The 16,352-nt window shown below is 39.2% G+C and overlaps 1 protein-coding gene across 1 annotated transcript in view; it reads left to right on the top strand.

Annotated features, from left to right (window-relative positions):
* The window catches only part of DNAH5 (dynein axonemal heavy chain 5), a 205,660-nt gene that overhangs the window by 51,360 nt on the left and 137,948 nt on the right, over positions 1–16,352 (top strand). Inside the window, exons 25-32 of the mRNA XM_022581405.2 lie at positions 1,679–1,897; positions 4,228–4,290; positions 4,595–4,833; positions 5,570–5,810; positions 7,882–8,081; positions 10,514–10,667; positions 12,485–12,648; positions 13,768–13,924. Of these exons, the coding sequence (XP_022437113.2) occupies positions 1,679–1,897; positions 4,228–4,290; positions 4,595–4,833; positions 5,570–5,810; positions 7,882–8,081; positions 10,514–10,667; positions 12,485–12,648; positions 13,768–13,924 (1,437 nt within the window). The remainder of the gene's footprint in view (positions 1–1,678; positions 1,898–4,227; positions 4,291–4,594; positions 4,834–5,569; positions 5,811–7,881; positions 8,082–10,513; positions 10,668–12,484; positions 12,649–13,767; positions 13,925–16,352) is intronic.

Below are 16,352 nucleotides of genomic sequence, written 5' to 3'. Positions count from 1 at the left end.
AGCTGAGGACCATTTTCAAGGGAAGAAGGCAGCTTGATTCCTATAGTCAACACACCCAACAATCTGGGTTGCAAATAACCAGCTGATAAACAGGACCTGGATGGGGCACTGACAGTGTCCATTCATGGGTTTACTCTGTATTAACTCGTTTAATCCTTCCTACAACACACCACTTACAAACAAGGAAACTGAGGGTCAAAGAAATCACGCAGTTTGATTAATGTTGCACATTACTTTTGTTTTTATTATCATACTATCTTTTCTAGACGCAAACGCTTTATCAGGAATGGGTTACTATATTCTTTTAAACGAGACTAGTATAACTGTAGCATTAGAACAATTCCAGTTATAAAAACATTATCTTTTCATCACACCATAACTTAAGTGTCTGGACTTAAACTCTGATGGTCAGGATCATACTCTTGTCTCATATTGCGTGCATGTCTCTTTGAATTTTGAAAAATTTCAATTTACCATGAAAATGGCAGAGATGACTGAAGGTTTGCACCTTTACTGTGTTGGGTCAGGGAAATCACATGGTCCATTGTGTTCTTCTTTGGAATTGAAACATCAAGGCAAAGACCCGCTACTTGGACCAGGGGAGTTTGGAGAAAGGGTTTGAAGAGGAGGTCCAGCAATTGCCAAGCCTTTCCTCCTGATGTGAGAGTTAAGACAAACTGTTGTCAAGTAGTCAAGCTCAAGATGCAATCTTTAGTATTGATAGAACTTATTTGGAAGACCTGATTTAGTGTTCAGCTCCCATATTCCCATTGTATCTTACTTTCCCCATTTCCCCACCCTGTTCACACACACTATGGCCTTGTGAGCACTAAGTCGCAGAATTGTACTTACTCGTCCATCAAAGGCAGCATTGGAAAGCTGCAGGTCTCTGTGTTGCTTTGTTGATTTGATTGGTACTGGGGTGCAGACTGGAGGCATGCCTTCAAGGAGAAAGAGGGAAGAGGAAGAGAGGCACTGGGCTATGCTTGCCCAAATCAACAATCTTTTCCCCAAATCAACAATCAGGTGTTCATTCTATGTCTTTGGGGAAGAGTAGTGGTGGGAGAAGAGGCCAGGGATATTTAGGAAAAATCCTTTCTCATGAAAACCAAACTTTGCCTTATTTTAATCTTCTAGACAAGAGAATAGTCCAGGATTTTGTGTCCTGAGGGCAATAACTTGGCTTAGGCTCTGATTCAAGAATGCCCTCTTAAGTCTTACTGTTGGAACCTTTTACCAACAAAGTGAAATAGGATAGAGTTAAAACTCTGATTCATTTTGTTATTCTAAAATTAGCAGTTAAATTGTTTTATGTTTTTCATTTACTCGATTTAATTTTATAGTCTTCAAATACAATTTAGGGGCCTAAGTAAAAACACCTTTTATTTGTATAATGATTTATAGTTTTCAAAATGCATTTAAATTGATATATTTTTTTATATTCACGAAAATCCTGTGAAGCAGCCAGGGAATCTTCCTGTTTTACAGATGAGGAAACTGAAGCTAAGTGGCTCAGTTGCTCACTTAAGCTTTTCCAAGTTTGCAAGTAGAGTAGCTAGAACTCTCTGGGCCGTTTCCCTGTCATGTGGATCTTTTCCATTCTAATGCTTTAAAAAAGGACTGTGCATACATTTATGCACCTGACTGGCAGAAATTAAATTTTTCTTCTTTTGTGTAGGAATCCTATGCCCTGCTTAACAAATATGGGCTTCTGATAGCAAAGGAAGAGATGGACAAAGTGGATACTCTGCGTTACACTTGGGAGAAGCTTCTGGCACGTGCCAGTGAAGTGCAGAATGAATTAGTCTCACTGCAGCCCAGTTTCAGGAAAGAGCTTATTAGTACCGTGGAGGTCTTCCTCCAAGACTGTCACCAGTTCTACCTGGACTACGATTTGGTACAACTCTAGCTTTCTCTGTGTATTTTGGGAGAAGAGTGACTACAGCATGCAAAATGTAGTTGTTTAAAGATAATATTGGGTGGGCCAAAAAGTGCCTTCGGTTTTTTAGGTAAAAATAAAGACACATTTTTCATTTTCACCAAGAACTTTATTGAACAACGTATTCATCCTTTTGTTCCACTACATTCTGCCATTTTTCAGGCAATTTCATAATTCCATCTTCCCAAAACTTTTTATCTTTTTGAACAAAGAAATGTTCCAGGTGCCTTTTACAGTCTTCCAGGGAATTGAAATATTTTTCCATTAAGAGAATTTTGTAAAGAGTGAAATAAATGGAAATCCGAAGGTTCAATATCTGGTGAATAAGGTGGATGAATCAGAACTTCCCAGCCAAGCTGTAACAGGTTTTGCCTGGTCATCAAAGAAACATGTGATCTTGAGTTATCCTGATGGAAGATTATGCGTTTTCTGTTGACTAATTCTGGACACTTTTCGTTGAGTGCCGCTTTCAGTTGGTCTAATTGGGAGCAGTCCTTGTTGGAATTAATCGTTTGGTTTTCTGGAAGGAGCTTATAATAGAGGACTCCCTTCCAATCCCACCATATACACAACATCGCCTTCTTTGGATGAAGACTGGCCTTAGGTGGGGTTGGCGATGGTTCTTTTCGCTTGTCCCACGATCTCTTCCCTTCCACATTGTTGTACAGTATCCACTTTTTATCGCCTGTCACAATTTGTTTTAAAAACGGAATGTTTTTATGAAGTTTCAATAGAGAATCGCACGTGGAAATATGGTCAAGAAGGTTTTTTTCACTTAACTTATGTGGGACCCAAACGTCAAAGCGATGAACATAACCAAGTTGGTGCGAATGATTTTCAGCGCTTGATTTGGGTATTTTTAGTGTGTCGGCTATCTCCCGCGTGGTATAATGTTGATTTTTCTCAATTATTGTTTTGATTTGATCACTATCAACTTCAACTGGTGTACCAGACCATGGAGCATCGTCCAGGGAGAAATCTCCAGCACGAAACTTCGCAAACCACTTTTGACACGCTCGATCAGTCACAGCACCTTCTCCATACACTGCACAAATCTTTTTGTGCATTTCAGTTGTGTTTTTACCTTTCTTGAAATAATAAAGCATAATATGCTGAAAATGTTACTTTTTTTCTTCCATCTTCAATATTAAAATGGCTACACAAAAATTCACCAATTTTGATGTCTGTTTTTAAATGATATGACAGCTGTCACAATACAATCTAACAAAACTGTTTCGAATGCAGTTAAAGACAACTAGAGCCATCTTACGGAAAAAAACGAATGAACCTTTTGGCCCACACAATATGTTAGATTTAATGAAATTCCCTAGGAATGGAAAATTTATTTTCACAAGAGCAAAGACATTTCCCTTTCACAATCCTTTCCCCTTAGAATTCATCCAGAATAATTTCAACAGTAAATGGAAATTTAAAAGTGCTCTTTATATTATACCATTGGTTTCATACTGAAGTTATTATGGTAGCTTTTCTAGATTTGTGTAGATAAATATTATTCACTTATAGTTGTCATGATCATCCTTCACACAGTATTCATTAGTTCTGCAAATACTGTAGAACTGCCCTTGGTGCTGAAGACGCAAAAGTGGACAAGACAGATTGAGTCCATATTTTAATCATACAAACATAAGTTTTCATGCAAAATCTTCTGCTGGGAATATGTTGCTTAAGGAGACCCATTTCCAGCCAATTACAATGTGCTACAGAAGGGAAATGTGTAGAGTATAGGGTAAAACTTGTACTTATTAACTGGTAACATGCCAAACCACAAAGTAAATGAAATTAGGAGATTGGATTCATGAACCAACTTCATGGATGAAGGAGCACAGAAATCCAGTTATTTAAGGTGGTCTAATGTAGGAAAACCTGATTGGAATGTTAACATTACAGGTCATTTTACAAATAGATATTAGAGTGGTGAACTCTGTGTGTCATGTGGCATTAGTGTTCTAGTTCAAACCAGACACTGTTTGTGCTTCTTACAGAATAGTTATTTACCCTTCATGTCACCTGATAATAGCACATATTTTTAATTTTCAAAATTTCTTGACATATGAAAGCTGTGACCTCAACTTGGCTTTGTTTTGGCCTTGAAAATATTTCCAAATGAGTTACTTTCCTGAGTCCTTTTTTACAAATAAAAAGTAAGTTTCCTATCCTGTGTGTGACATGCATGTAAACAAAATTTGATATTCAAATACATAGTGCTCATGAAATTTGTATGCATTTGCTTCATTTTATTTTATGTTTATTTTAACTTTTTGTGTCAGAATGGTCCAATGGCTAGCGGCTTGAGACCCCAGGAAGCCAGTGATAGACTTATCATATTTCAGGTGATCTTTTTAGTTTCTTTGACTTTCTATATAACCAAAACCTCAATGTCTTTTAAACACATACTTTTTTTCTGCTTAATATAGAGAAGCCCATTGTGGAATATAGTATGTACTTACCTTTTAAAAACTGTGATTTGGTATGGTTAACATTGGTTTCTATGTAATTAATTGTACTCATTTAGTTCTCATTTACGTGTGCTCAGAGATCATACATGTTTGCTTATTGGCCAATCTTTTTTTTTCATTTGCATGTTTATTCACATGTAAATCCTTTTTGATGAGTTTTCACTTGTATTTTTATTAGAATCAATTTGATAATATCTATCGGAAATATATCACCTATACTGGAGGAGAGGAGCTTTTTGGTCTGCCAGTCACACAGTATCCTCAGCTTCTCGAAATCAAGAAGCAACTAAATCTTCTACAGAAAATATACGCTCTGTACAACAGTGTCATAGAAACTGTAAATAGCTATCACGATATTCTGTGGTCAGAAGTAAATATTGAAAAAATCAACAGTGAACTTTCAGAGTTCCAGAATAGGTGAGAAATTAATGTTTATCATGCCCAGAGCTATTGAACCTCAAATACTTTCTTCTTTGATAGGCTGTCAGGGTTCTTTTTTCACCCAGATGTTTCGAAAGCACATCATGCTTCATTGCTGTTGTCCACTGACATCACCCTTGTCAAATGCGATTTATTAATTACCCCTGTGTGTGCCTGGTGAGACAAGCACATCCTTTAAACCTGGATGAATCTTGCCAAGGGCTTTCCTGCATCTTAGAGAGAGCTGATCTCTATTTATATTACACTTACCAACATTTGAAGTTTATGTTAGATGATTTATTTGGAATAAAAGCAAGAGCCCTGCGATATTTCTACATCCTTGAAGTGTTAAACCGCCCCCCAAAATGGAGGATCATTTGTTGTACTTTTCAGTTGACAGCCTGAAACACTCTGCTGTGCTTTGTACTTGGTAGGGTCTCAAAGCATGTTTGGAGAATTGAATTGAATTGGGAAGGACCTCTATTCTTTAAAATAATGCCTTTTACCTAATTTTTATGAGGAAATTGAAAAAAGTCATTCCTGGTTGGGAGGAGCAAATTTCTGCAATGTAAAAGTGTGTTATATTAACAGCTATCCGCTGAGTCATGAGATTTAACAATGTGATGGGTATTTGAGGTGACTGTTTTTGATGGAAATGCTAGCAGACAGTCTTGGATTGGAGACATTCCAGGCTTATATTCGAATGAACTTTCATGTTGGCTTTTCTTCGCAGGTGTCGGAAGCTGCCCCGGGCCTTGAAGGACTGGCAGGCTTTTTTGGATCTGAAGAAGACCATTGATGATTTCAGCGAGTGTTGTCCCCTGCTGGAGCGCATGGCCAGTAAGGCCATGATGGAAAGGCACTGGGAAAGGATAACTGCTCTCACTGGGCACAGTCTAGATGTGGGGAATGAAACTTTTAAGTTAAGACATATCATGGAGGCACCTCTTCTGAAATACAAAGAGGAAATAGAGGTACAATAATTGAGTGTATGATGTGGTGGGAGATTGGAAGGTCCCAGGGGATTTGAGAGTTTTCCTACATCATGGTCTGTTGGTGCAGTACATCATGCTAGAACAATCAAAACTCTTTTCCTGGTACTCAGCTATTATTTCTTCAACAAACGTTTATGTAACAGGTTCTGTGTTAAGTGCTGGGGACATACGTTCCTATGTTTACAGATCATTAAATAATTTGTATAATTAAATAATTATACAAATGAAGGTGTAGTTACAAACTGCAGTAAATACCACTGAAATGGAAGTATGCTGCTCTATGAGGACCTCTAATAATGGGGTTGACCTCTCTGGGGGTGGGGCGAGGGCAATGAAGGTCAGGAAGACTGGGTGCTGGGTGAACGGGGTGTGCTTGTGTGGTGAGGGGGTAAGGGGCTTGGAAAGTGCAGAGAAGACAGTGTCAGGCAGGTGGAACAGCATATGTGAAGGGTCTGAGGAGGTGTGTTTAGGGGACCAGACGGCCGAGATGTGGAGGTGGGCGAGAGAGGAGACAGCTAAGTTTGGGGAGATGGAGTGGGTCTAGAATGTTATCGATTTCAGTCTTTGAAGCAGTCGGTAGCCAACTGGGAGATGTATTTTGATTGGGGGATGACGTGGTTAAATTTGCATTTTGTAAAGATCACTCCAGTAGCTGTGAGGAGAAAGAATTGGAAAACAGAAAGGGAGAATGCTGGGAAACCAACTGGGAGGTTACTTGAATATCCCCGGCAACAGATAATGATGTGTCGGATGAGGCAGCAGGTAGTGAAGCTGAAGAGGGGAGACAAGACTGGAGAGATCGTTAGGAGGATAGAATTTGACGGAGTGAACATGGTAGGGAAATGGGAGGGGCTAAGGATGAACCCTAGAGTTCTTGCTGAGAGATCTAAGTGGATGATGGTGCTTATGACTGAGATGGGGAATGTTGGAAGGTGATCAGGTGGAATGACAAAGTGCAAAGACTATGAGCTTGATTTTGGGCATGAGTTTGACATTTCACAGATTGTGTTTTGGGTTCCCTTGATGTATCCAAACAGAGAAGCCCAGTAAGCAGTGGGTGTGGGAGATACAAAAGGTTGCTGACTGCACGGGTGTGGATATGCTCATCCAGAGAGGGACAAGATAAGACTGCAGAGAAGATAGGGAGAGTGATCAGAGAGCTGGGAAGAAGTCAGGTTTCTGTTCACTCCCTCCTCTCGTACTGCATTGATTTGACTTTAGAGTTAAATCAGAGACACATTAAATTTTGAGTCTTTGATGAGAGTGGCAAAATTTAAAAGGTTATTGCATATCTTTTTTATCCTAATTTTTATTGAGATATAATTGACATTTAACGTTGTGTAAGTTTACGGTGTTCAACATAGTGATTTGATACATTTATATTGCAATATAATCTCCATTGTAGCGTTAGCTAACACCTCAATTATCATTTCTTCTAGTGGTGGGAACAATTGAGATCTAGTCTTTTAGAAAATTTAATGTTTAGGGTACAGTTTTGTTGTCTATAATCACTGTACTGTGGATTAGATCTCTAGGACTTATTTATCTATTAGCTGTAAATAGATATAACATCTCTCTCATTCCCCCACCCCCAGCCCCTGGTAACTACCATTCCACTTTCTGTTTTTTCAAGTTTTTTCTTTTTTTGTTGTTGTTGTTTTTTTAAGATTCCACATATGAGGGCTATCATATAACATTTGCCTTTGTCTGACTTATCTCACTTAACCCAATATCCTCAAGGTCCCTCCATGCTGTCACAAATGGCAGGATTTTCTTTTTTATCATAGCTGAAAATCTTCCACTGCTGTATATCTTTTCTGTCTTCTTTCTTTCTGGAATAGTTTGGTGGTAGATTTTACAGATTAGGATAAATCTATATTATATCTACACACACACACCATTTATTATATTGCAGTTTAGATCTGGAAATGTAAGTATTTATAGATACATATAAAGGAAAGGGTATAGACAGGACCTCTGTTGAACCAAGACTATTTGAGAAGGATGTGTGACTTTCATGTGATAAAATGAGAGCTTGCACTTTTAATAGGACATCTGTATCAGTGCGGTGAAAGAGAGGGACATTGAACAAAAGCTGAAGCAAGTGATTAATGAATGGGACAACAAAACATTCACATTTGGCAACTTTAAAACCCGTGGAGAGCTCCTCTTGAGAGGAGACAGTACATCGGAAATCATCTCCAACATGGAGGACAGCTTGATGTTGCTGGGCTCCCTACTGGGCAACAGGTAGGAAAACCGGCCTTCTTTCCCCTGAGGTTTGAGAACCATAAAAACAAACACTTCAAGGGAAATTAATTAAACAAATGCAACAATACCCCTCGTACAATCTATTCAACATTAAAAGTACTTGTTTTAATTTTAGCCTTTGGCACGGCATGGATAAAACTGTTTTGATTTCATTATCCTCTATTTGGGGGATGTGTCTGAGACCATCAGTTGGACAAAATCATGCACCATGTAATTAGCCACTTGGATCTTGCGGAACATTTCAGCTTTGCTGCTGACAAGCCTCACTGCACGGCTGACAGCTCGACAGGCTCTAGATTCCAGAAGGAAAATTATTCTGAATTTTAGAATAATTACTTCGGAAACCTTTCTGTCAACACCTATGGACTAGAAACTCTTAGTTGTGTACACACTTTAATGAGATGACAGATTAAGATAGAGAATGAAGTTAATTCATAAAGAGAAGTAAAGCAGCACAGACCGATACCAGCCTAACATTTCTATTTGGTGGTGGCAGCAGAGCTGTCATGCTTTGGACGTGCGAGCCAGAGACGCATAAACTTAGATTTCTTTGGTTCAATGCTTCCTCTGGTGCTTTTTGAAATAATTTTTTTGTTCACCAGGATTTTCTCAAATATATGGTAATTGTGTAAGTGTTTGAAATGAGTAATATAGAATATAAACTTAGGTCTTAGAGATTCAGACTATTGGTAATATTGAGTCTGAACTACTTAGAATTTGGTGAGTTTTAATGAATTTGGTTACTGGTCACACCCAACCAGAATTAAGGACAGATGGAAGATAACATACCCTATGGAGGTAGAAGAAGTACACATATACATTAACTAAACATCATCTGTGTTAGGAATGGGTAAACTTTTCTTACCAATGGCATTGAACCCACAGACAGAGTTGTATGAGGAACGCATATTCAACAGAAATTTACGGAATACCGACCACGTGCCATGTGGTCTTCTAGGTGCTGTGGTTAGAAGGGTGAATAAAACAAAGATCTCTGTTGCTATGGACCTATATTCTTGTGAAAAGCATAAACAAGCAAAAAACCCCAGAAAGATGTGTAGAATATTAAAGCAATCTGCTTAACACTTAAGACTATGGAAATTAAAATTTTATTCACTAATATGACTAATATTTGAGATGACTTCAAGCCCGTATTATGTTGGACTGGAGAGATCAAGAAAGGGTGAAGAAGGAGAAGAGGAAAAACAACAAAAGGACAATCGTTTAGGAGTAGGGTTGTCTACAAATAACAGAAGCACCACATACAACATTGCTTGAACAAGACTGAAGTTTATGTCTTTCTCAAGTAAAAAAAGTCCCAAGGTTGATGGCTCTCGGGAGCCCTTCTCCTCCTTCTACCCCTTACATCCAATGCTGCTGCTCTCCTCCCATCCGGAAGAGTGTTTTTCAGACTTGGCTACATACTAGACACACCTAAGGAACTTTAAAAAATCCCAAAGCCTGGGCCACATCCCAGACTGATCGAATCAAAGTTCCTAGGGGTGGGATCCAGGCAGGTATTGGTAGGGTTTTTTGTTGTTGTTGTTTGTTTTAAGGTATTGGTAGTTTTTAATATTTATTGGATGATTAGAATGTGCAGCTAGGGTTGAGAAATATTGATGTGGAGCTTAATCCCGGGACTGCACATTGCTGCAAAGGAGGCTGCGAAATTCAGTATTTTAACTGGGCAGCTATGAGTCTAGGTAGAAATGGGGTTGTGTATCTAAAGAAGAAGGAGAAAAAGATATTGGGGGACCACTGTCTGTTTCTGTCTCAAGAGGAAAAAGGGAAGATAGATTAACTATGAGAGAGGAAGAAAAGTGGCTCTCAGGCTTTATGTGTGTACACGCAGAAAGCCTCATGCATACATGTACACACAGACATGAGTGGGGTGGACAGGAGTGGATGGGAAGTTGGAAGGAGGCTCAGAAGAGGGCAGGCTAAAGAGAGAGTCCAGATAGTATCATATTTGAAAATGGAATTTGTTGTTCTGTCCCTGCCAATGGCTCTGTAATGGCTCCACATTGCATGAAAAACAAGAGACTCCACGGAATAGGCACAGAAGCTCAGTGGAGAGAATGTTATTCCCTTGGCGACAGCAACAATGACCAGAATGATACTATTCCAGCAGCTGGGTGGAGTCAAGTCTAACGCTTGATTTGCTTCTTAGATGATACATCTCCCACTTCTCTATGCCCTGGGTCAAAAGGGAAAAAGTCAGTTTAACAATGCCCAGTATATGGTGATGAATGAATCACTTGGTAGCGTCATTTTAAAAGCCAGCAACGTAATCAAAGTTGTAAAGAAACAGGTGAAAATCAGGATTTTGTAAAAACCTCTTTAGTTTGAAAACAACAACAATAAAAACAAAACACTAAAAAACCAAATTCTGAATGTATTTCTCGTTTTAGGTACAATATGCCATTCAAAGGCCAGATTCAAAAGTGGGTGCAATACCTTTCCAACTCAGCAGACATCATTGAGAATTGGATGATGGTGCAAAACTTGTGGATTTACTTAGAAGCTGTCTTTGTAGGAGGAGACATTGCCAAGCAGCTTCCCAAGGTCTTAGAAATTTCTTTATGATTTCATTCGGTTTTTAAACTTAGAGAACTATCTAATAACTCAGAATGCCCTTAAAAATGCAATAAACTTCAACCTCTGTTGAGCCACCCCTTCTCCAGTCTTTTGGTTGTTGCTGTCAAGCTGTTCTTCAAAGAGAGAGAGGGTAATTGTGGAAAAGAGGGGTGTGAAAATGAGAGGAAGAATGCTTCAAAACCGTGAGGTTTTATAGGAAACGGAGGGTTAAAAAACAAAGAATGAATGTCTGCATAATTGATATACTTCTTCAGATAATTTGAAGGTGGAACTTGGAACAGTGTAGAATTACAGAGTGGTTATCTTGACAGTGGTAGGATAATTTGTTCTCTACTACTGACAGTTTAAAATAACCTACACTCTACAATATACCCAATTATATCAGTACTGTAAAATGGGGTGGAAATCTGCAAGGAAAAACTCAAGGATTCTTATCCAATTACGTTAAATTGTTTGCTAAATTATAACGTGTTAACAATACATTTGAGTTTTAGAAGCATGATTATGTTGAGTGTTCTCTTCACTTAGGTTTCCTTAGCTTTCTCTTTGGTTAGTTTTCAGTTTAATTATAGAGGGCAGACCCGTTAGCTGATTTATTTTTGGCTACCAGTGAAATGTATCCATGCATTATAATTTTAGGTATTTATTTTTCTTTTATATTTGGGTGTGTTTTTCTTCTTGATGGGTGAAGAGTCTCAAATTGGACTTAATGGAAACTTTCACATACAATATTGAAGGAGTTAGGTGGAGTTTCTTGCTCTCATACTTGATAGTATGTGCTCACTGGTAAAATATAGAAAGTTTTAAGGAAGAAAATCACAATTATTCCTACTCTCTCAAATTAATCTGCGCATTTTCCATTTTTCCTAAAAAATCTATTAAAAAATTTCAGAATATTAGGGTCACACTATAATTAATTTTGTATCTTATTTTTATTTTTTTTTGCGGTACGCGGGCCTCTCACTGCTGTGGCCTCTCCCGTTGCGGAGCACAGGCTCTGGACGCGCAGGCTCAGCGGCCATGGCTCACGGGCCCAGCCGCTCCGCGGCATGTGGGATCTTCCCGGACCGGGGCACGAACCCGCGTCCCCTGCATCGGCAGGCAGACTCTCAACCACTGCGCCACCAGGGAAGCCCTGTATCTTATTTTTAAATGTTTGTTTTCTAAATACACAAATAATGCTCAGTGTAGAAAACTTGAAAAACATAAGATTCACTTAATTTGGAGGTAATTGAAAACAGTTGGGAGGGTGCTTTTCTCCCAAATTATCTTGTGTTGTATTATTATTATTATTTTTAATATTTATTGGACTATAGTTGATTTACAATGTTATGTTAGTTTCAGGTGTACAGCAAAGTCAATCAATTATACATATACATATATCCACTCTGTTTTTAGATTCTTTTCCCATATAGGCCATTACAGGGTATTGAGTAGAATTCCCTGTGCTATACAGTAGGTTCTTATTAGTTATCTATTATATATAGTAGGGTGTATATGTCAATCCCAATCTCCCAATTTGTATTATTATTTTTATACCTGCTTCCTGCTTTTAGTTAACATAATGTAGGTCCCAGGGTTGAGCTAAAGATTCTTATTTAAGAAAGGGGGTGCTCTGGTGCAAAAGACCCAAGGAAAATTGAAATAGAACATGTGTGATATTTCATGTATGCACGGGGTATCCAGAACGGTTACAAGTCTGACCTCAGCGGGAGGTATGTGAGACACTCTGTCCTTGGGATCACAGACGTGTCCAAGTGTGCTTTGTTACCTTGTGCTCATAGGAGGCCAAGCGCTTTTCCAACATAGATAAATCCTGGGTGAAGATCATGACTCGGGCACATGAGATGCCCAGTGTGGTTCAGTGTTGTGTTGGAGATGAGACCATGGGGCAACTGTTACCACACTTGCTGGACCAGTTGGAAATCTGCCAGAAATCCCTTACTGGGTAAGTTCACTCTAAGCATCCTAGAGACGAGAGGGACCAGAGACACGAGACAGGATTAGCCAAATGGGTGTTCTTTTGCTTAGACTCAATTCATGTCTAACGTGGTGGCTTAGATAAAACTGATAGTATGGAGCCTTATCGTCTCTCCAAGCAGTTACTAGATTTTCTCTGATGTTTAAATTATAGGCTTTATGGCTTCTTCCATCATTGGGACAAGAGCTTGTAAATATTCTCATACAGTCCTTGTTTTTAAAATTAATATACCTGTTTTCCTGATCTCCTTCTTGGATAAACATCTGAAGAAGCAAAATATTTCATTATACTCAACCAAGAACAATATGAACAGTGTGTAGTATACACAAGCAGCCAAGATTATACAAAAATGAGAGCCTAATCTAATACCTAGCAATATACACTGACACACCCACACCCACACCCACACTTACATAGATGGAGGCTGGAGGAACTCCAAGAGTAATAAATAATTTTCTTGCCCTTTGGCTAATCACTATAAAATCACTAAGTAGAAATATGTTAAATAGGGAAACAAAAGTGCAGCAAAAGTAGGGTGATGACAGGTAGAACAAACATTCACTGGGTTTTTGTAACTCCTCGAGGCAGAGAAAAGTGTTAAGACCCTTCCTTCCATGCAGCTGGATTTTGCTTCTGCTTCAGTGATAGATTCATTGGATTCTTTTAAGATACAATCCTAAGAATTGGAATTGTCAGCCTTTAGCTGACATAGCACTGTGCTTGCAAATAAAATAAAACAAACACAAAACCGAAAGACTCCCTGTGTGTAAATCTTCCTGTCTTCTACAAAGAAAGTACGAATATTTCCAGGCTAAGTCAAATGTGTACATTATACTTGTGAAAAATGAGGAAATTCTATTAATTCTGGAAAAAAATAGTCTCCCAATCAGAATATGGACTCCCACTTGGCAAGATTAGTAATGAAAAAAACAAAAAACAAAAACACAGAACAAAACAAAAACATTGAACAGTGTGGGAAAACTAGATTCTCTCAAAGTCTTTTCCCTTTTTCCCATCCAGATTAATTTAGTCCTAGAAAGACCTGTTTTGTGTGCTTATGAAGTTTATCTTTTCCTCCCCACTTAGGTACTTGGAGAAAAAACGGCTTTGCTTTCCTCGGTTCTTCTTCGTCTCGGACCCCGCTCTTCTGGAGATTCTGGGGCAGGCATCAGACACACACGCTATACAAGCCCATTTGCTGAGTGTGTTTGACAACATCAAAACGGTCAAGTTCCATGAAAAGGTTTGCCTAATTCTAATTGCTGGCCAGCAATTTACGTATCTTAGAATCTCAACTGTCTTTATTAAATTGCTCTCCAATAGTGTTTACAAAGATTTACTTCCCTGTCCATTAAATATCACCCGGTGACTAAAAAGATACTTTTGGGCCCAATTTGCCTTCAGAACTATGTGACTTCTTAATATCCAAAGTGTAGATTTGAATAACAGGTAGTTTAAATGTGATTAGGAATGCTTCGTATGTAGCATTCATAGCTTCACATGCCAAGTTAACTGTTTAGAAATTCAACAAAACAAAGGAACAAATTGCTCATCAAATAGTGCCTTGACTGAACAGAATTCCACAGTGACTTGTTTTAATCAGGCTTCAGATGTTTTTGGCATGATGGTCCTCCATGTTTTTCATCATACTCCATTGAAAACCTTTTCTTTCCTTTTTTTTTTTTCACACTCCCAACAATTTCTAGAATCGTGGAGTTGTATGGGACCCAAAAGAAGTTATCCAACATGAGGAAGACATTTGCCTAGCTGCCAGAAGATATTGTCTAATCTACCCCTTTACCCCAAATTCCCTAAAAAAGTGACCCTTCCAGTTGGATAACATATTCAGCTCCCTTATGGTGTTTCATACAAACCTTAGTATCATTTATTTATTCATCCCAGAATGCAACTTGCATCTGTTGAGCAAATACCACGGACTAGATGTTGTGCTTAACAATGGGAATATACCATCCTCAGGGTTCTCGTGCTCTGGTGGGGTCTACAGAGTGCAGCTCGTGCAGTGGTAGAGCTAGTCCATTGGAGGCCATTAAAAGCCAGTCATTTAAGTTCAAGCCCCTCGCTGTGTGCCAGGCATGATGCCAGTCCTGGGGTTCCAAGGAAGAATATATCGCAATCCATACTGCAGTTGTTTTTATGCAGTACAACATTCAAGAGAAATTTGGCAATTAAACCATCGATATTTTTGACTTGCTGTGTTTGTGTGATGCACAAGGAGCATGGAAATGCCCACCAGGGAGCCCTAACCTGGGTGTAAGGGGTGTAAGAGAAAGCTTCCTGCAGGACAATGTGGTGTTTGAACTGATTTTTTGAAGGTGAGTGGAACATAACCAGGCAAGTGGGGAAGGGACGCACAGTCTGGCCAGAGGAAGGGCAAGTGCAATGGCCTGGAGGTGTGGGCAGTCTAGGATGTCAGAAGTGTGGGTATGTGAGGGAGTGTATTACTTTCCTAGGGCTTCCATGGATTAAAACAACAGAAAATTATTCTCTCATGGTTCCGGAGGCTAGACATCCAGACTAAGGTGTTGGCAGGGTTGGTTCCGACCGGAGGCTCTGCAGGAGAGTCTGTTTAGTGCCTGTCTCCTAGTTCCCAGTAGTGGTCAGCAATCCTTGGTGTTCCTTTTCTTGCAGACACATCAATTTGACCTCCACCTTTGTCTTCACTTGACATTCTCCTTGTGTGTCTGTGTCTAAATTTCCTTCTTCTTCTAAGGTCATTGTATTCGGGTCCACCAGCATCCAAGATGACCTCATCTTAACTTGATTGCACCTTCAAACACCCCATTTCCAAATCAGGTCCCACTCACAGGTACTAGGGGTTGGGACTTCCAGATATATTTTTGGAGGAGACAATTTAACCCACAACATGGGGTGATGAGCAAAGGGAAAAGAGGGAGAAGGAGGCATGGACCATATTCCAGAAGGTCAAGTGCATCACACTATGGAATGTACTTCATCATGAACGTGACAAAAGGTGTGGGAGGTTTTCAGCAGAGCAGTGACCTGATTTGTGTTTCAGAAAGAGCCTCTGGCTCAGAGTAGGAGGCAGAATGGAAGGGGGCAAGGAAACCAATTTCAAAAGTGATTGCAAAGTCAGGATGGAAAAGGCCGAGTTGCTACAACAAAGGGGGTGGGTGGAGAGAAAGAGAAGACCGTATGGATTGAATGGTTTAAAAATTGATCTTTCTTGTAGATCTACTGGATGCGTGGGTTGAAAGAGGGCATTGAATTACCGAGGAAGTTCTTCTTGATGTTTTCCTCAAATCCTTCTGCTTTAGCACCAGGACTTCATGGTCCTAGAGTGAAGCTTCTCATTGTTTGATTGTACATTGAAGATAATTGAAACTTCCTCATTTTCAGCCTCTGTTCCTAGCAATTACTTCTTAAAAATAAATAGCATTGCTTTTTTTTTTTTTTCTTGTTGCTGTTCCTACCATAAGGTTTCTACAGCCAGGGGCAGATCCTGGTTTTGTGGGTCCTAAATCTTATAAAATTATAAATACAAACTTATATTCAGGACCTAGAAGGGTCTGTGCAAGTGAGGGACCCTGAAACTTAAGGCTCATTAGCTTCTTGGTAGATCACTTCTGTGGACAACTAAGGAGGATTTCATTAATACAGACTAAATCTGGGCCCAAGGGAACAATATTCCA

The sequence above is a fragment of the Delphinapterus leucas genome, chromosome 3, assembly GCF_059928025.1.
Source record: "Delphinapterus leucas isolate spDelLeu-1000000601 "Yukka" chromosome 3, BTC_Dleu_Yukka2, whole genome shotgun sequence".
Lineage (NCBI taxonomy): Eukaryota > Metazoa > Chordata > Mammalia > Artiodactyla > Monodontidae > Delphinapterus > Delphinapterus leucas.
Note: the sequence above shows the minus strand (reverse complement) of the source record. Positions and strands in the feature narration are given on the sequence as shown.